This window comes from Petaurus breviceps, unplaced genomic scaffold (genome assembly GCF_028583685.1).
Source record: "Petaurus breviceps papuanus isolate PSGF00001 unplaced genomic scaffold, PetGlider_PUasm1.0 90281, whole genome shotgun sequence".
In the NCBI taxonomy this organism is placed as follows: Eukaryota; Metazoa; Chordata; class Mammalia; order Diprotodontia; family Petauridae; genus Petaurus; species Petaurus breviceps.
Genome location: NW_027187205.1, coordinates 910,162 through 931,430, shown reverse-complemented (window position 1 = coordinate 931,430; position 21,269 = coordinate 910,162). Strand labels below are relative to the sequence as shown.

Genomic DNA, 21,269 nt, shown 5'->3' with positions numbered 1-21,269 from the left:
TCTCTCTCTCTCTCTCTCTCTCTCTCTCTCTCTCTCTCTCTCTCTCTCTCTCTCTCTTTCTCTGCCCCTCTCTCTTTCTCTACCCTCCTCTTCCTTTTTCTCTCTCCCCTCTCTTTCTCTCTCTTCAAGTCTTCTGGCACAAAATGACTAATATGGAAATGTTTTACATGACTGTACATGTATAATCTTTATCACATTGCTTACTGTCTCAGGGATGGAGAAGGGATAGGATTTGGAACTCAAAACTAAAAAAAAACCACAAATGTAAAAAAAAATTTACATGTAATTGGGGAAAAAGAAAATATTATTTAAAAAACAAAAGACTTCTGGCAGTTTGGTCTTTGGCTACATTAAGTCATAGCATTCAAAACATGGGAGCTGAGAGTTCAGTTGTACTCTGCTCTGTCCAGAACACTTCTGGAATCCTGCATTTGGCTCATTCACATTTCAGCTCTGACATTTACTAGCATTTAGACTCTGGACAACTCTCCTGAGCTCTCTGTTTCTCAGTTCTGTCATTTCTAAAATGAGAAGGTTATACTCAGTGGCTTCTAAAGTCCCTTCCAGCTCTATATCTAAGACCCTATGATACCCTAACTTCAGAGTGCTACGTCTTTACAAGGATATTGACAAATTTAAGATCATCCAGAGGACAGCAACCAGGATGGTGATGGATATAGTCATGCCATAAGAGGATGCTTCATCTAAGAGATTTAGGAGTGGCATGCTATCTGTCTTCAAATATTTGATGGACTATCATGAAAAAGGAAGATTAGATTTGCTCTGTTTGACCCAAAAGGTCAAAAGTAGAAAAAAATGGGTCAAAGTTGCCAAGAGACAGATTTAGACCGATTGAGGCTCAATGGCAGGAAATACTTCCAAACAATTAGATCTATCCAAAAGTGGAATAGGCTGCATTAGGAAGTCATGGGTTCCCACACAGCAGAAGACTTTAGAGGAAGGCTAAATGACTACTTGAGTATTTTGTAAAAGATACTTTTGTTCAAGGGTGTTTTGGACTCCATGGTCTCTGGGGGTGTTTCCAGTTCTAAGATTATCTTGTGATTCTGTAGAGAAGTTGCCTTGAGTGTCATAGACTCAGAAGAACAGGTCTGAGGGATGGGGAAATGAGAATGAGCCCCATTAGCCATATAGGAAGCAGTTAGAATGTGTCAGAGGATACTTACCAGGAAAGGGGGCAAGGAGAATTACCCCCAACTCTGTGACTGAGAACAGCCATGAGAACGTTTGGGCTTGCAGGTCCATCTGGTGTGTGAGTGGGGGGTGGGAAAGAGAGATACTTTATTGGGGCTGGAATGAAAAACAAACCTTAGAGCCAGTCCCTTTGGTCGGGGATGTTGCCCAGTTGGAAGTGATTTGGGAGGCAGATTCCAGCGAGAGAGGCCATGCGTGACTTGAGGTGGGGGAATTCTGTCCTTCTGTGTGGCAACCAGGGACATTGTGTGGGTGAGGGAAACTGCCTATATAGGGAAGTCTGAACTCCAGGGAGAGATTGAAGAACAAATTATCTGTTCCTTCTTTTTTTGGGGGGAAGGAGGGCAAGGCATCAGGGTTAAGTGACATAGTAAGTCACATAGCAAGTGTCAAATGTCTGAGGCTGGACTTGAATTCAGGTCCTGACCCCAGGGATGGTGCTCTCTCTATCCACTGCACCACCTAGCTTTGCAGAGCCCCCTCCCCATTAAAAAAAAAAAAAGATCTGTTGTTTCTTGAACAGAAAATCAGCTGCCTGCAGTGTGCCATTGTGATATGAGGCAAGACAGACAGCAATATTGTCTTTTCCTGGGTGATAGAATGGGATAGGGAACTCTGTAAGCGATGCTGCCAGAGTTTCTAATTATGGAGTTTAATCTTTCTCTTTACTCTTTCTCTCACTCTTCTCTCTAACCTAGCTATTCTAACCAGCCTCCACTGCTCACATTTTTTGCCCTTCCAAAGTGACTGGAAATTAACGTTTTCCCAAATCATCCCATTCTGTTCTTTCTGATGCTAAACTATCCCATCCTCTCCTTTCTAATTCCATTCTACCTTAAACATTTTCTTTCCATCCAGTCCTAACCCCTCTTCTTCTTCCTGAGGATTTGGTGGAAAGAGCCCAGACTTTGGAGTCAAAGGACTCAAATCTCACCACTACTACCATGTTTCCCCGATAATAAGACACTGTATTATTAATTTTTTTGGACAGAAAAACACCAGAGGGCTTATTTTCAGGGGAGGGCTTATTTTAATGAACATTGACAGCAATTTTAATAAACAGGTAAATGTGAACAAAAAATGTACCTTTATTCAATAAGCAAATCACTGGGGAAGAACAGGATGACGCGCTCACTGCTGCAGCTCTGATGGGGGGGGGGGACGGTGCATACAGAGGGTACCTTAATGTAGCGTGTAGCGCAGGGGATCACCTTCACCACAGTAGCAATCTCAATAGGGCTTATTTTTGGGGGAGGGCTTATTTTAGAGGAATCTTACACAGTAAGGGGAAGGCTTATTTTCGGGATAGGTCTTATTATCGGGGAGACACGGTATTTACTCCTTGCATGCCTTTAGGCAAGTGTTTTCCCTGCTCTGAGATTTAGTTTCCTCATCTGTAAAATGAGGAGTTTGGAATAGATGGTCTTTAAGGTCACTCACAACTCTTAATCTATAATATTTCTCATTGTTATCACTTCCCAGACCTGATCACAAATCATAGTACCCTGGTAAGGGATTAGATGTTCCCTTAAATTATGGTACCATGGGAAAATTGCTTTGTCTTCTTGTCAGGAGACCAAGGGACCTGGATTTGGACACAACTGCACCATTAATGAACCCTGTGACCATGAAAAAGTGTTTTCCCCACCCTGGACCTCAATTTCCTCACCTGGAAAATAGGGATTATAATCTGTGCCCTCCTTAGTTGCCTAAACACAGATCATGGCACACAAAATGACATGGAACCACATATAGCTGCACTGACAAAGTCCCAGTGGCTACTGTGGTGACCAGCTAACACAGGTCATAGGAGTGTTAGATGTGGTACAGGCTCAGGGAACCCCGTTGAACTCTGATTGAATCTTCCCATTTGATGAGGCATTTACCTGAGGCCATAGATCTTTCATTGTGGCTTTGCCCAAATCCTGTTTAGCTCCACCCTTGATCCTCCCAAAATATCTATACCCAAATCCTGTTACACCCTTGGACTGGCCTAGCCCACCATTGTCTGTCCTCTCCAGGTAGCCTTCTGCAACTTCCCACCTTTAATCACTCATTTACTGAAGTCTGACCTCATTGACTCCTCCTGAAGACCCTCCCCAAACTCTTCCCTAGACCACCTCTAGATTCTTCATACAACCTTTCTGTATATAAAGATCCCATCTTGCCTCCATGTGGTGTGAGTGCCATAGAATTTTCTAGCACAGACTTGCTCTGTGTCAGATGATTCTGGCCCACTTGCCCAATGCAAGCATCCCAGATACCAAGGCTCCTTAAGAGTCTGCACATTATTGTAAACTTTTAATAAACTTTGCTTTTCTCTGGCTGAGAGAAGACTTGAGTCGAATTCATTTGGCAGGACCCAGTGTGTTGGTATTTTGGGGTCTCGAGCTACCGGTAGCCTAAACCTCATCATTTTGTGATGACCCTCTTCAACTACCACTTCCAAATCATTTGATATCAGGCTAACATAGTCAGATAGTGCCCTTGTTAATTCAGAGTCCTCTAATTGAGAATTCCCAGTAATCTAGTGAAGAGTTGGGCTGAATTTGATCTTTCTGCTTTCTATGGAGCCATCCAGAGAAGGGTGACCTGGATGGTGAGCTCTCCAAAGCCATGCTATCCAGGGATTGTTTGAAGGAGGTGAGAGTGTTTACAATGGAGAAGAGAAGACTTGGGGCTGCCAAGTGACCTGCCATTCTTCTGAAAAATCCTAGTAATGTTAGAATTCTAGGAAAGGCTTTGCATTCCTACTCTGAAGATGTTTGCTCTCCATTAGGTTGGAGCTGAACCACACAATAAGTCCCCACCCTGAGATCTTACTGTAGTAACCCCCATTTTGTGAACATCCTCCATCTCTCCCCATCATAGGTGAGAGGCCTAGGAAACCTGCCAACAAAACCCAGGCAGCAAACCTGCCCAAGCTTGCTACCTGAAGCCCATAGACCCCCTCTTCTGTCCTGTTCTCGAAATAGATTTGGGGACTTTCCAGTTGGGCAACAAAGTGATTCCTTGATAATAATTGTTAAGCAACGCTGTCCTTTGGCTTCTGTATTTTCCCTGCTTGCTCCTATTGGTGACATTTATGTTGTGGCTTTTGTCTATATAAAACCCCAAGATGTATATACTCAGGGCTTCCTGATTTGGGTAAATGACCCCTGGCAGTCCCTGGGTTAATTATGCTCCACAATAAATTCCATTTAAAATTATTAATGGTCTCCACGCATAATTTCTCATTACAACATTACCTTATAAAGGAACTTAGCTTGAGCTGGATTTCGATCCTAATGTCTTTGCCCTCTTCCGTTGGGATTCATGGCACGAACACCAAAACAGCCAGAATGGAGTGGTTTTCCTTGTTCAGATTCCGAGGGCAACCACTGGTAACATGACCAGGTCTTGCTACTTAATGTGACCCCCTCCCCTTTTTCCTCTTAAAAGTACAAGAACCTTTCCTTCAACTCTCCTGGTGGGAAATCCCTGGGCAGGGGAGGGGGAAGAAAGGGGAGGGAGGGAGAGGTTTCTTATTTATAATTTAATCATGGTAAAATTATTATAATTTATTATTATCTTGATTGAAAACTTAAAGACTCTTTATTCCTCCACTCATGAGTTTAAACTCTTTAAAGACTTGACACCTGATAGCTGGCCTCAAGCATTTGAAGAGCTGTAATTAGACTCATTCTGGTTGGCTCTAGAGGGCCAAAGGAGGAGCAATGGGTAGAGGTTATAGGGAAGCCAATTTGGGCTTGATATAGGGAAAAACTTCCTAAAAACTGGGCTAGGTTCTAGGCCTGAGACCCTGCATGAAGAAATTCCCTCTACCAATTCAGGATAGTACCTTCTCTCCTAAATTTATAGTCTTGGAGTTTCCTAGAGCAGAGCTATCAAACTCACATGTCCCACAAAACTCCCTGTTACACAGAACCAAATTAAGATGTAATTAAGAAATGATTAACAAAGCAAATAAAAATATAATACAACACACATAATAGTTACTTTGTGGCTTTCTAAGTCAGTATGCGTTCTGGGGAAATCTATTTGACACCATTATCCCTGTTTATTGAGAAGTGAGGTAATCTGTTTTACATGGTCCTACAACCTGTATATGTCAGAGGCAGCAGCTGGGACTCAGGGCTTCTCATAGTTAAGGTCAGTTCTCTACCTACTATACCACACTGCTTCCTCTAACACTTAGCTGTATCTTAGTCTTCAAGAAAAAACTGGATGATCACTTGTTGGGGATGTCATAAATGGACTCTTGGATAAGCATCAGATTAGATGTTTTCTGAAATTCCTTCTAGTACTAGGATTCTGTGAATTGTACAAAGAACAGTGTGTGTGGCGGTGTTTATCCTACTTTAAGGGAAAAATTTTAAAACCGTTTAGCAGTATATCTTTGCATAACACCAATGTGCTACTGCCAGATGAGTCCCACCTTGGTCCTTAGGAGGCAACTCCACTTGCTAATATTTCTCTCCTTTAGTGCTAATGTGGCCTTGAAATTATAGACTCATATTTTCTTTGCAAATGTTCTTTAATTCAGATTTCTCATTGATTCACACTAGCCTCCTGCCATCTGACTGAGGTTAGTGAGATTTGACTGGAAGGAGTTAAAAAAGCCTGCTGCCTCTCTGCTCTGGCCACTGAAGATTGGTACGGCTGGCCAGGGTTAGATCCTGCCAAGATGGGTTTGCATGACTCAGTTGATCTTTTCATGAGTCTCTGCAGCTGTGTGTCATTATTTATCTGGGAAAGCATGAGACTGAATTCCCAGTTTGTTGGGGGAAGGAAAGAAGGCTCTGTTCTAAAGCTAATATTGCCTGGCTGGTTTTGGAAAGATCAAGTAGGGAGTGTTTGCTCATGGCTTATATAATTTAGTCCAACCTGGAAATTCCCTATAATTGTGTCTGCCTGAATTTATGAATAGTTTCTCTGGACTCTACCTTGTGGAAATGTACAGAGAAGAGGGAGTGAGATGTTTATTGTTGTAGTTACTGCCCAAATAGTCAATACAAGTCTTAGAAGGGGAAGAAGCTGATAAGAGACACAGACCAGGAAGTGACAGCACCAGAGGTCAGGCAGGAAGTTACAAATGTAATGACTGCCTGTTAGAGTTATGAGCTAAGAAAACTGTATCAGCTCCTGCATTTCCACACAGCACCCATTTCATCTACCACCTCAAAACTCACTGGACGGGTCTCACCTGATGCTGCTGCAGGGCAGGAAGAGGGGGTTAATTGCTCCTGGGCCTCTGGTCTGTATCTAAAAGAATAAGCAAAAGTAGTGGAAAGCAAGGCAGCTACTTCCCAAAACTGGTCTCTACTCCCAGCTTTGCCTCTCCTTTAATATGCAGGGAAGGGATTTAAAAATTAAAATAGTAATTAGCAAAATCTGACGAGAAATTAAAACTGAATATCACAAAATTATTATGGCCAAGCTTGATCTCAAAGAAGAGATATTAGAAGGCACCTCCCTCATCTTCTTTTTAGAGGTGGGGGAATATGGAGATGAACCACTGCATATGTCAGACTTTTACAACATATGGGTTAATTTGGCTGAATTAGCCTTTTTTTCTATTGTTATTATTATGTTTTTGTAAGGAATGACCCTGTGAAAGGGGGGTGAGGATGCAGTAGGAAACAAAAGTGACCTAAAAACAAAATATATTATAAGCTTTTTAAAGTGAAAGACCAGAGAGTGAGCTGGTAAGAGCTGGAAGGACCTTAGAGATCACCTCTTCCATTTTTTCAGAGACAGAAACTAAGATCTAGAGAGGACTAGGGATGTTCACTAGGTCAGACAGCAAGCTAAAAGCAGAGCCAAGGTAACAATGCAATCAGGTAAGAGAGGTCTGGTCATTGTTAGGATTCTCCTTCACCCAGGATATTTGTGTCTCCTGGCTCCTTTCCCCCTAAAATGACCAGTGAGGGTGGGGTAGTGGGTAGGTTATTCTCTAGGACTTCTGCTGAAAAAAAAAAGAAATACCAACATTTGTTTCACAGGACTTTTAATGCTTCTTTTTCTTACTAAAATACAAAATGTTATAGACACTGGCAATGAATGACGAGGAGAGGAGAGGAGCCAATGCCTGTCAAGTGCATTATCCCTCTGGAAGGGACAGCATCTTTATCCACTGTCTATAGGTCAGGGGTAGTTGGGTGTGGATGGTCCCCAGGGTGGGGATTAGCTGCCCTTAGAATCTCCTTCTTCTACTACTCCCAATTCCCCCTCATGCCCTTACAGGGCAGGAAAATTCACTTCCCAGGTCTCAGCATGCTTCTCACAAAGGTTCAGCTGCTTCCAGAGAATCTGTAGTAAATTCATTCAAAATGGCTTCTAATCCTCCTTTTCTACCCCCTTCCCCAAACAAGTCTGCCATCTTCCCTACTTGCTTTTCCCTGGAAGACTTTCTTTCATGAGGCTAAGACCAGACAGATCAGCTAGGGTTGGTCAGTGGCTCTAGAACCATGGGGACCATCCCAAATCAAAGTTAAGACTTGCATGTTTCATCTTCTGAGAATCAAATTGTGCTCCAAGTAGGAGAGCTTTGCCTTCAGCCTTAGGGTAAGACTACAACCTCTGAAGCCCAAGCAGGGGAGGACCAAGCGCCTTCTTTGAGGGTAAACACAGGGTAAGAGCTGCAGGCAAAGAGATTCAGTGGAACTAATATTAGGGACAGCCGTGAAAGCGGGCCATGGGTCCATTCCCCATCTTTCAGACGGTACAAACTGACTGGGACAGAGTCAGCTTAAGAAATGCATATATTATATATTACATATATACATATATGTGTGTATAAATTTAGATATCACTCAGCTATTGTCTTGGACAGCAGGCCTCCTGCCTATGGCTTCTCCTACATCTGTCTGTCTTTCCCTACCTGGGCAAAGGGCATTCAGAGAAAAAAATAAAAAAGAAAACCCCCCAAATCCAGTTAGTCCAGACCTTTGTCCATCTAACTATATAACCACATACTTTTGGTTCTTCCAACAACCTCATTTTGGGAGAGGGATTGGGGATTTTAGGGCACAATGATGATCAGAGAGGAGAATGAGGTGGAGTTACTCTGACCTTGAGAGACAAATTTAAAATGATGATCCTTGACAGCCCTTTTCATCACTTTCATGAAATCATTGGTCAGCTGTCTTTCACAAATGAGCTGGTGCTGACCACTAGTGAAATGTGACTTTAAGCTAGACTTACAGTTCTCTGGGTTAATTAGGCAGTATCCACCAAAGGTATACCTGTCCTGGTCTAGCAGCACTAAAAATCGATGGGGTCCTTCCCTTTACTTCTTTCTCCTTCCCCAGGTCATGATACCTTCCAGCTGGTGACCAAGTGGCAAATGCCAGACCTGTAAATTTCTCTACCTTCCCCACAACATTGGTTTAAAAGGCTCAGAGGAAGCAGGGAGACTGCAAATGCTGGGGTATGAAGATGAGACAGAAGGCTTCTGGGGGCCCTTGAACAGGTCAGGGAAGTAGGTGTCCTATATTCTGCTCACTGGGCCATTTCCAAAATACATGGAGGCCCTTTCAAATCAAGGATCAAGGACATGGGCTGCTGAAGCATTTGTTCACCTCTATCCCATTTCCCAGAATCATGACCAAACTCCTTTTTTCAGTAGGGAGAAGAGCCAGCCCCTACAGTAAGCAGGGATTTCAATAACAGCAAATTTTTCAGAGAATCAAAATAAAATCAATCACAACAAACAAAACCCCCCACAAACAATAAGAAACCCCCCCTCTGACTCAAAAATCTTCTTTCCTTTCCTTTCCAACTATGTCCCACTGGCTTTAAGGAGAGCTCCACCCTCAGGAAACACCACATTTGCCTCATGCAAAGAAATGAGAACCTGGCTAGGGCATTTGGTTTCTATACAGGTGACTGAGTCGAATAGCACCTCAGCTAGCCAGGAAGGTGGGGTGGGTGACATGGGATACAGGTAGCCAAGGGAGTACAGAGAAATGATAAAATCTGAGAGCAAATCAGCCAACCCGAGGGCCCAGAGCTGGACTCATGTGTGGTAGAGAGATGGGTGGGGAGAGGAAGGGAGGCATTCAATAAATAGTTATTCATCAGAGGATAGAGCCTGGTACAAGGGGAACCTCTGACCGACCAGCGGCATATGAGGGATTTTCCAGCTTTGGGGCACCTTCCAGGACAGGGACATGCCTCCTATAATGGAACTGGGAACTGGGAGTGTCCCCCACTAATTCCCTTTGGTGGTTTCCAGGGTAGCCCAGGCTCTGGCCCCAGGTTTAGGGCAGAGCCATTGGCACTCCCAGCAAGGGCCAGAGCAGCAATGGGGTGGCTGACTCAGTCAAAGATTGGTGTCTGGACACAGACAGAAAAGGCTCACACAGGGACTCAGGTTCACACGGGGACTAGGACGTAAGAGTTACTCCCACAGCTCCTGGGTATATAACGGAGCCCCTCAACCACTTCTCCTGCCATCCTACGAGGGCAGCTCTGAAGGCTCTGATAGGCAAACATGGCCACCCCTAAACAAAAGAGGAAGCCTAGGAAGGCCAGTAGGCCAAAAGCCTGCCTTCGAGTTGCTGCCTGTGGAGAGTCCGGGATGGCTGTCATGGCAACTTCTAGCCTTTGGGGATCAGCTGTGGCATGGGGAAGCATTTCAATTTTGGAAGGTAGGGTGGTTCTCCCAACCAACCCTGAACCCGGACTTTCTGAGGCAGGGGTAGAGGCAGGGGAGTGGCGTTCTGCATTGTCTATAGCCAAGTTGGAGAAGGGGTTTGTGAGAGTGAAAACAGTACTCATCTCCTCACTAATAATGGGATTTTCAGAGTGGTCCTTCAGCCTTCCCGAACCCTCCTCCCTGGGGTGAGAAATAGCAGAAGTCTCCTCAGATATCTTCCCCTTAGCCAAGGAGACTGAATCAGAACTTCCAAGAGTTGGAGCCATTGTTGCAGATACAGCCTCCATACTTAAAGTTTCAGTCCCCTGCGATGCCAGCACAGGATCCGGACTATTTCCCCCCACCATGGATGAGGTAGATCCCACCAGAAGAGGATCAGGGAATGACACGGATGAACTAGTTATATAGGCTGGCAGTCCTGGGGAGGTCTCCAAGGCCACCTCTTCCTCTGGGAAGGCAGGAGTTGGCCTTGGGCTAGGCCTGATGGTTGTTGGGACAAGGGCACTGGTGGCTTCTGGAACCAGGATAGTAGCTGGAACAGTGTTCCCTCCACCATGGACCTCGGTGGTTGGAGGCCCATTCTCTCCTGTTAGTTTTTCAAATGTGCCGACATTCTCCTTTCCTGGAGCTTGTTTCTGAGCAGCGGCAGCAGCGGCAGCGGCAGCAGCAGCAGCAGAAGCATTGTTCAGAAACTGTATTGCATCTTGTACCCATTTTTCATTTGGATCAGCACATAAGATTTTGTTCTTTATAGTAGTGAATCTGAAAGAGAAGATAGGCAACGTCAACTCCCAGGATATCAGCATTTGGAGAAATCCTAGCTCAGAATACAGTTACCTCACATTTATTGTAAATTATGCAGCAGGGAGTGCTAGACTTGGTGGCAGGAGATCTGGGTCTGTCTCCTGGGTCTAACACTTATTAAGGAGAAGTCTCATGGTAGAGTGGAGAGAGGGCCAATCTTGGTTCATTTCCTACATTTGACACAAAATGGCTGTATGGTCCTGGGTAAATTACTTAACCCTGCAGGGGCTCCAGCAAACTCTCTAAGACTGATTGTAGAAAAATTTCTGATGTACATTGGTTCAAGAAGTTGCCTCAACAGGACTTTCTTATATTAATGAAATCACAGGTCTTGTTAAAAAAAAAAAAAAAAAGCACTTGCTGGCTGTGTGACTCTGGGCAAATCACTCTCCCTTTCTGAAACTTTTTCCCATCTGAAAAATGGGGTTTAATAGCTACATTTTTCTGGCAGGGTTATTGTGAGGAAAATACTTGTAAATCTTCAAGCAAGGAATTTTTATTATTGTAATTGTCGTGTTGAGGTTTGAATAGCTCAGATAATTGGAATCTGATGTTTATGAGGTCAAGGCTTTAACCTGATGGAGAGACAGTTAGTTTTGGCTCATGGGCCCAGATGGCCTCTTTAACCCTTTCTAGCCATTATCACAAGTGCTGGTTCTTGGAAAGCATGTGGATGATTCAGTGTAGCCTGTCCCCATTGCCTAAACCCATCTCCAAGATCTGGTGGCTTCACAGGGACTCAGCTGCATCATATGCATGTAGGGAGGTCAGTACATATGCAGAGAGTCTAGGGAAGCCAACATGGAGGCTGAAGGCTTCAAAAGAAAGAAGGCCATCAGGGGAAGGGTTCTCTGGACATATTCCAGTCCAGGATTCTGGGTTGAGTAATTCTATTTCCCTTACCTCCCCATGTCTGAAAAAAAAAAATGAAGATGGCAGCTATTCGTGGTGAAGTAGTAACTAGTTCACTGCAAATAATAATCCTTGTGGAAAGGGTTTTGTGACACTTTCCTACAGCTTTCAGGCAAGACCACACTCAATTCTAAAGAAGAATTTAGCTGCCATTTCCTCAAACTCTGCAAAGGGCACTATATATAGCCTTCTTATGGAAAGTTTTTCTACATGTAGAAACTCTGTGTGTCTCTGTCTCTGTCTGTCTCTTTCACTGTGTGTGTCTCTGTCTCTCTCCCCTTCATGTCAGTTACACTGAGAAACTGTGGTATAGTATAGACTGAGTGCTGGATTTGAGTTAGGAAAGATTAGGGTTTGACTCCTACCTCTTGTGTGTGACCACAGGTCCTTTCTGAAGGGGAAGGGAAAGGAACAAGCATTATGAAGAACTTACTGTGAGGCAGGTGCTACTATTATCTATATTTTACAGGTGAGGAATCTTGAGTCAGACAGAGTAGTTTAAGTGACTTGCCCAGGGTCACACAGCTAGTAAGTGTCTGAGGCTAGATCTGAGCTCAGGTCTTCCTGACTCCTGGCATTCTGCACCAAGATGCCACCTAGCTACTTAATGTATACTGAGCCTTAGTTATCCTTTCTATACAATCAGAATAGTAATAGCTGCATCTTTTATCTCACAGGGCTATTAGGATGATCAAGGGAGAAATTCGAACTGGAAGGGACCTCAGAGGACTTTGTAGACCAATCTCTTTGTTTTATAATTGATAAAATCAAAGTCTAGAGAAGTTGAGGGTAAGGGATTTAACCCAGGTCACACAGGTAGTAAGAAACCAAGGTGAGATTCAGGTCATAGGTCATGATAGCTGGATGAGACCTCTGAGGTTATCTAACACAGGTGTCAAACTCACTACAAAACTCCACAGTGCTGCCAGAACAAGCTTAGAATGCAATTCAGAAATGCTTAATAAAATAAATTTAAAATACCATACAACATTGATAATGTTAATTTGTGGTTTTCTAAGTCTATATGCAGCCAGTAGGATCCATTTCTTTTTGAGTCTGATTGACACTACTGCCCTCATTTTTCAGATAAGGAAACTAAGGCACAGGGAGTTTTAAGTGATTTGCCCAAGATCAATCAGGTAGTTTCCGTCATAGCTGGTATTTAAATTTGGTTCCCCTGAATCCAGAGCTAGTGATTACTCTTTCCATCGTACCTTCAAATGAGAAAATGAAGCATCTTATAAAAGTCAGCTGACATAGTACTACTGTGATCTCTGTTGCCATAATGTCACTCTTCTTTTTCTTCTCAGAGGTAAAAAAACATCTCAGTACTTTTAGTTTCCTCCTACCCAGAACATATTTCCCAAATTTTCTTTTTTAAAGACTTCTCAGGATCTCCATTTAAGAATTTAAAAAAAAAAAGATAGTTGATTTCTGGTGTATTGCTCCAAACAAAAATGCTAAGTCTTCCCTGGACAAAGACTGGGAACCCTTTGGGTTCCACATGTCATGTTCATTTCTCTCATAATAAACCTGGTTTTCACATAAGTCTCATGATGTTGTGATTGCCTATTGAAACTAATATGACCAGAATGGGAGTGAACCTGTAATTATATGTGTATGTGGTGTTATGACCAGAGCCAGCCCCGAGAATAATAATTTAGCTGTCAAAGATGGGAAAGTCTACTCTGGTCCCTGACAAAAGGGGTGTGAGCCCTGCTCTCTTCTTCCAGGGAGATCTTGGCTGGGCTTGGACCTCATCTCGGGCTTCCGGCCCAGGATCACAAGGTGCTTTTGCTCCTCACAAGGCAGTAGATAGTCAATTCATAGACACAACTACTTACTACTCAGAGAAGCCTGAGTATCATTTTCTTCTATCTCCAAACCTCTGGAGTGGCCAAGGGAGACAATAAGGAATTCATTTAACAAAGCTTTAGTTATAATACTGTCCCAAGAATCCCAAGAATACTTCATGCTGTTGTTTTGGGTTCTTTTTCAAACTTGGATTTGGTTTAAGGAGATAGTCTAAGTTTTATATTCTTAGGCTAGGAGTCTGGGAACTTAAAAAAAATTTTTGGACAACTATTTCAACATAATTGGTTTCCTTTATAATTCTATATATGTTATTTAAAAGTATGATTGTGAGGGGCGATCAGGTGGCTCAGCGAGTAAGAGCACTGGCCCCAGTGTGGGGATGACCCGGAGATCGAATCCCAAGCTCAGATACTCAGCACCACACCCAGAAATAACTGGCCGTGTAACCTTGAGCAAGTTACTTAACCCAGATTGCTTATAAAAAAAATAAAAGTATGATTGTGAGAAGGCGCCCATAGGCTTCACCAGACTGCCAAACAGGGCCATAACTCCCCAAAACATCAAGAACCTTTGCTCTAAAACTCTATCTTGCATGTGGTCAATATGGAAATATGTTTTGCATGACTCATGTATAATTGAAATAAAATTGCTTGCTTTCTCAAGGGGGGAAGGAGGGGAGGGAAGGAGAGAATTTGGAACTCAAAATTTTAAAAAATGATTGTTAAAAATGTTTTTATATGTAATTAGGAAATAGCTAATGAAATAAATTTTAAAAAATTTTTTAAAAGACTATGTGTTGCAGTGATGGTGCTGATTTGAACTGGTAGAGGAAGTAATTTCCTTACCTGGGAGTTCTCTATCTCAATTAAATCCAGTCCCTGTCCTTAGCTTATGAACCTCTGTCTCATGTTCTGTCTGGCTTTGGGCCTAGAATAAACAATCCTTGTCACTTTAGATGAGGCATCAACAATAGACCATTTTCCTTAAAAATGATTAAATACTTACTTGAGATGTCAAAAAGAAAAAAAAAAGCGGGAAAGGGGGAATCTAAAGGAAAAACAGGATGGAAGGTTTGGTCCCAGGAGGTTTGTTAGCTCGAACCATAGGGTAAAGCAGGATGAGCTGGAAATAACTCAAGGCCCTGTGACTCAAGCCAGAAGACCTTGGCTGTGAAACCTCTTCTAAGAGTCCTCTCCCTCCATTAGATCGTGAGCTCCTGGAGAACAGACTGTCTTCTTTGCTATTCGGATCTATAGCTTTGCTATATCGTAAGGTGCTTTGCACATCGTAAGCTCTTAGTAAACACTCCTTTATTCATTCTGTTCTTTTCTAGTGTCTGGGGTTCTGCTTCTGCTGGTACATGTTCTCTTTCTTAAGAGTAATTTTTTAGGGGACAGCTAGTTGGCACAGGGGACAGAATAATAGAATACTGGCTATGGAATCAGGAGGACTTGAGTTCATATATGACCTCAGATACCCTGGGCAAGTCACTTAACCCCCATTGCCACAAAAAAAAAATGATGTTGAGAAATTTGATGGGAGCAGGATGAAGCAGTATTATGGGGGGAGAGGGAGACACACAAAGATGTTTCTTCAAAGGTCAGTCCTAGCACTCACCTTTATATATAGCTTTCCTAACTTCCCCTCAATACCTTCCAGGTCAGCAAAAATGGCAGTGAAAAGAAGCTTGTAATTCCTTTCCTTTTCCCATGTCTGTAAGGCTTTTCCCCAGGCCTTACAGAAGTCTCCTCCAATGAAAATAAAGTAGGACATTTATTGATAGAGAGGAGAAAGATTCAAGGTGAAGATTATATATAGCTAATGTGGGAATTTGTTTTGTTTGCAAGGATTTTCTTTCTTCAAATTGGGAGGAGTGGGGGTAGGAAGGAGACAATATAAATGCTTGCTAATTGAAAAATGAAATGGTTTTTTAAAAAAGAAGAAATAGGATAGGGAGCAGAGGGGAGAGAAGGTCCAGTTCCTTGGTATGTAAGGATTGTACCACTCAGCTGCTAACTCCCAGGAGTCTTGTATGTGGCTAAACAAATGACTTTGGATCCCCAAGACTTAACCCTGCTCTGTGAAACTTTGGAGAGTTGGCTTCTGGCCAGATGTGGCTCATACCAAACATCAAGACCAATAAGTAGCCAGAGACTACGTTGGCCCCTTCTGACTTTGGCCAGATCCTCTCCCCGACAGGCATGTGCCCTAGACATGCAGCCTATGGCTCCATGCAGAAACTGGCCCAGCTCTTCAATTTTAGGAAGGGGCCATAAAGGACAAATGATTTGTCCCAGCTCACATAGATGGTAGGCAGCAGAGTCAGGATTCGAACCCAGGTCCTCTGATTCCATATCCAGTCCTCTTTTGACCACAGGAGGATGACTTCTAGCTTTGCCCACAATGACTTGGGATGCCTTTGGAATTAGTTGTCAAGAAATCTGGGAATGTAATATCATCAAGAGGCTCTGATAGAAAATCATTCTGGGAAAAGGGGAAGTGCCAGGAACACCCCTAAAGGTTAATCAGTTGGTGCTCAGGAGGTTCTTGAAGCTCCCCCAATTCAGGTGCTTGATTTTTACCTTGTTAGAAGGAAAGGGAAAGGTCAGAGGTCCTGAGGGGGGCAAGGCGATAAGAAGTACTTACAGGATTGCTTGTATCCGGCAGGATGGTGATGTCGAGGTGTAGTTCTTTAAGAAACGATTTCGTATTTGGGGCATATTTCTGCTCAATGGGGGGCACTCGTGGGTACATTTACTCATGCTAAAATGTTGTCCTAGGGCAATGAAAGTAACCAGAATCAGGAAAGGCTCATATAGCTATTTGGTATTTCTTCTTCAGAATTCCAATATGCTCCCCAGCTCACATCTCCCCTCCCCCTCCCCCAACTGTCCCCCAGCACTGGGCTTGGAGTACCAGGCTCTGAAAGCACCTTAGAAACCATCTGAGTTAGCCTGGCCCCCCTTATTTGCGAGATGAGAAAACAGGCCCAGAGAGGTTTGCAGCCCAAAGTCACACATGGTAGATAGAAGGGTCCGGATTTGAATCTTCTTTCTGTGATTTCATACCTAGGGTTCTTCCCCTCAGCTAGTTATTTAGTTTTTTGTCCGGTGAAATTTTTCATTTTGGATTTCTTGAAAAATAGCTCTAAAAGATAGGCTTTTAAAAAAGCCCATTGCTTTTTAAATGGAGCTACTAGACTGAGCCTTTAAACCCACATCACTGCGACTTTCATTGAAATGACCAAGAATAGCCCCAATCCAAGCCTCTGTGGCTCATTGTTTAGATTTTGATGAATTAGAATGAATATAAAGAGCAATTGTTTTCTGTTCTGCCCCCAAACTCTAAGGGTCTTCCCCTCCCATACTGATATCTTTGTTTGGGGTTTTTTTTTGTTTTTTTGCATTTTTGGAGGGCAGTTGGGCTTAAGTAACTTGTTAAGTGTCTGAGACTGGGATTTGAACTCAGGTCCTCCTGACTCCAGGGCAGGTGCTCTATTCATTCACTACATATTGATATCTTTGTGATGGTAGATTGGGCCATCCTTTATTTCAACTCTTAAATTTCAACTCTTAAAACTTCCTAGCCCTAAGTCATTGATCAGCCAGGCCTCAGCCTGGGAAAGACCTAAATTTAAAAAGGCCAAGATCACCCACTGAATCTGGGCCATCACCAGTCTTGACCTTTGTCTTGCCAAGGGACTTTGATGACTCTGGAGGAGAAAGTGAGCTTGATGACTTTATCTAGCTCTGCCTTGGTTAAATTCAATTCATGTGAAAGTAAGACATCACCCTCCTGATGTCATTGGTCCTCTTCAAGAACAAAGGATCAACAGCAACAGTTAGGAGATTCCAGGTGAAAGCCGAGCTCAGCAACTTACTACCTATATGACACTGGGCAAGTTATTTCACTTCTAGAAGTTTCTCTTTCTTAATATAATTGGGCTAGATGTCTAAGTTCCTGTTTCTAGATCCTGTGATCTTCCTTTCAACCCCCCTACCCCATCTCCTTCTTATCAGTGTCACTAATCACTGTTGTCCAAAGTCTGAAGGTTAACCAGATGTTCAAAATCCTCTCCTACTTTATGGCCTTGCTTCTAGCCTCTGCTGAGATGCTTCTTCACCTCCCTCCTTATCCCCACCCTCCTCCTCTCCACCTACCTGGAATTTCCCTGATCTCTGCCCCTCTTTCTCCATTCCAGCCAGGTAAGTTAGCTTACTCACCAGCCCATGCCTGTTCATGTCTTCCCACACTGGGAGAGGATGTTCTATACCTGACCCAAACTGCCTTTGGCAAGGTACCTATGATGGCGTTATGAGATCTGGACCCCTAAAAGGAAAAGACCATGTCTCTGAAAGCAACTCAGCCCCAGAACTTTCAACCACACTGACATTTTGCCTGAGGTATCTGGCCCAAGCCAGTCTACCTAGATACTCAATAATCTTTTAACTGCCCTTTTACTGTGGGCTCTTGGACCACTGAACTCCTTTCATTATCTGTACCTGGCCCACCCCAAACTACTTGCCACTCCTTAATCCCATCAAAATCACTCTGGTCTTTTCTGGTATTTAAGTATCAGTTTTATCCCCATCAAACCACAGACTCACTAGGAATCATCTTTTAATAAAATCTCACTACTTTGACTGAATGAAGGCTTGAATGGTTGAATTCTTTCCAGGCAGACTCACCCTATACCCTTATATTTTGGGGTTCCCAACACCCCAAACCACAACACCTAGTGAGTTCAATTCATTTAAGCTCCATTCTTATTTTCTGAGCCCTATTGTATATCAGATAAATTCTGTGCATAAATTTTGATGTTTCATTCCTTGAGATTTTTAAAAAGCATTTTAAAAATACCTACTATGTGTCAGATATTGCAGTAAGCACGTTAAACATATTATCTTATTTGATGCTCACAACAACCCTGGGAGGTAGGTCCTGTTTTATCCCCATTTTATGGATGAGGAAACTGAAGAAGACAAAAGAGGGTCACATAGGTATGAGGTAGGATTTGAATTCAGGTCTTCCACTTCCAGACCTAGTTTTCTATCCACTGTGCCACATAACTGACTCTGTTTTCTTTTTCAACATTATTGCCTGAGTCCCTAAATCCCGACTGCAGCTTAAGCATTAGCTTCTGCAGAAGGCCCTTCCTCATCTCCCTAGCTCCTAGTCCTTCCTCTCCTCATGGCCTTGTATTTATTTTGTATATACTTATGCATGCATGTGTTGTCTCTCTTGACAGAATGGGAGCTCCTTGAGGGAAGGGACTGTTTTATATTTGGTTTTGATTTCTTATTTTTAACACACTGCATAAAATAGTAGTTGCTTGTATGGTGATTGATTGATTGTCCAGTTTTTCCTTGGCTGGGTCCTGCTACCTGGATTCCTGACTTCCTCTTAGTTAATTTTCAGTACAGTTATGGGCCTTCATCCCAGGTCACTGCCCCAGTCCCAGACTTCCAGTGCTACTGTGATCTGTGATTTCTAGGTCCTGCTTCTTGCTGTCCTTGGCCAACTTCTGATACCACTTATTCAAATCCTAGCCATCCTTCAAGGCCTGGGTCACATACCATCTTTGTCATGAATACTACTTCCCAGTCCAAATGATCTTTCTGCTTCTCTGCATACCTGCAGCAGGCTGCCTTCTTTCTTAGTCATTCTTCTGTAGTTGAATTTACTGGGACAAGTTTGTGAAACATACTTCTGCAACTCAGACATTCATTTACTCGGCCAGCCTGTCCTTCCATTGCCCCTCACTCCCAATTACATAACATACATAATCCATATGAGATAGTGATAGGGAAAGGACCTGGGGTCTAGATCAATTTGTGAAACCAACTTGTAAAACGAGTCTGTTCAATGGTAACTGCAATTTGTCCTTTCCCACCCTTGAGCTCTGCCCCTTTTCCCTATCCCACACTCCACCTAGGCAACACCCTGTGACCCCTTTTGTTCTTACTTAATCTCTTTATTTCTTCTGGGCCTGGCCCACACCCTCCTTTATCCTTGCCTTTTGTCTCCTTCGACCTGGCCCAAATCTTATCTAAACTATCTATTCACATGCTCCTCTTGGTCAGCTCTGACCTTTGTCTATGCACTGAGGCCCCTTCCCTCTGGTCAGCCCTGACAATGGCAGCTCTACCCTTTAAAAGTAAAAGCATGTACCCCTCTCACTCGCAGGTCCCTTAAAGGACTCTTGCCTGTTTCTCATGGGGGAGTAACAATAAACTTCTACAACTCTCACTCCAATTAAGTCTGAGACCTTGAATTCTTTCCAGATGATATTGCAGGTTTTCTGGTCTTAGATAAGATCATAATTCCTGCTGAACCTATTGGGATCCCGTCCCCCATCAGAGCCAAGTTGTTATTGCACTGATAAAAGGAATTCCTGAATGAAGAAGTTCTTTCTCTGCACACTTTCTGCATCTGACGGTGTCAGAGTTGCTGAGAGCACAGAGAGCACAGACCCAGTTTATACACACCGCGAGCATGTGGCAGAAGTGGGACTTGACCCCTGGACTTCCTGACTCTCCATCCACTATGCCATGCTATGTCATGCCTGAATTCTCCATATGACATATGTACAAAAACATACATGTAACCTCAGAGCTGGAAGAGACCTCAGAGGTTGGCTAGTCCAACCCACAAATGAACAAGAATCCCCTCTCTACTACCTCTGACAAGTAGTCATGGAAATATACACATTTGCACGTAGTCAAGAATGCGCAAACACACTTCAATCCCCTTCTCTCATCTCCACCACAGTCTCCCACAACCTCCATATCAGAACTTGGCAGGGAGGAGAAAGTAGACTCAGCACATCTCATGCTGACATGCCCAGATCGAAACAGCATTTCCTAATGCTATTACAACAATAATATTAAATGCTACCGAGATACTCAATAATCCTTGTATGAAACATAGTAGTTGCTCGTATGTTGATTGATTGATTGCCCCATTTTTCCTTGGCTGGGCCCTGTTACCTGAATTGCGGACTTCCTCCTAGTTTAATAATCTTTGGTCATCTTTGACACACAAACCCTAACCACTACGGCCACTTTGAGTCAGTCTATAGGGCCCATTTCCTGGGAGTAGTTATGCGTATAGCTTAATTTCCCAGAGCCAAATCAAGCAGGAACTTGCTTTTTTTTTTGCATGTGGCACCAGTTCCATCGTGAAGCCTGATAGTTAGCTTAAGGTGAGAGTGGCTACCACCTGGTTCTTTAAAAACCTGAAACTGACTACCAAAGATTATTAAACTAGGAGGAAGTCAGGAATCCAGGTAGCAGGGCCCAGGCAAGGAAAAAACGGACAATCAATCAATCACCATACAAGCAACTACTGTTTCATGCAGTGTGTTAAAAACAAAAATTCAAAATCAGATATAAAGCAATCCCTTCCCTCAAGGAGCTCACATTCTGTCAGGAGAAACAACGCATACATATATGTTATAATAATATATTTGTCTAATGCTCTGAATGGCACACAGTGCCCTGGACTACCTTCGATTGTGGAAACTGTCCCTTCCCCCATCTGAGGGTCTCCCAGAGCGGGTATTGCTGAGTTACAGCAATAGTCCAGAGGGATAATCTTGGAAGCTGAATTAAGTGTGTCTGAGTCATTGAGGAAACTTCTCTTCCCCCTACTTCCTTCCCTAGGAATCAGGATGTGAAAGTAAATGGGACTTTGAAGACTCGTTAATCCCCCCTCCTCTGCTGGCACTGGACTACAGTGGTGGGCCTCAGAGTGACTCATACATTGTCCCCAAGGCTTCTGCCCTCTACTGGGCACCTCACAGCTTCTATCCCTTCACAGGAAACAGTAATCTGAACAGTCCATTGAAATGACTTCCTCT

At 43.3% G+C, this 21,269-nt stretch overlaps 1 protein-coding gene across 1 annotated transcript in view; it reads right to left on the bottom strand.

Moving 5' to 3' along the window:
- Nucleotides 1–7,208: 7,208 nt before the first annotated feature.
- Nucleotides 7,209–21,269, bottom strand: part of CX3CL1 (C-X3-C motif chemokine ligand 1) — a 28,058-nt gene continuing 13,997 nt past the window's right edge. Inside the window, exons 2-3 of the mRNA XM_069107800.1 lie at nucleotides 16,055–16,184; nucleotides 7,209–10,639 (exon numbers count right to left, since the gene is read on the bottom strand). Of these exons, the coding sequence (XP_068963901.1) occupies nucleotides 9,595–10,639; nucleotides 16,055–16,184 (1,175 nt within the window). The 3' untranslated portion in view covers nucleotides 7,209–9,594. The remainder of the gene's footprint in view (nucleotides 10,640–16,054; nucleotides 16,185–21,269) is intronic.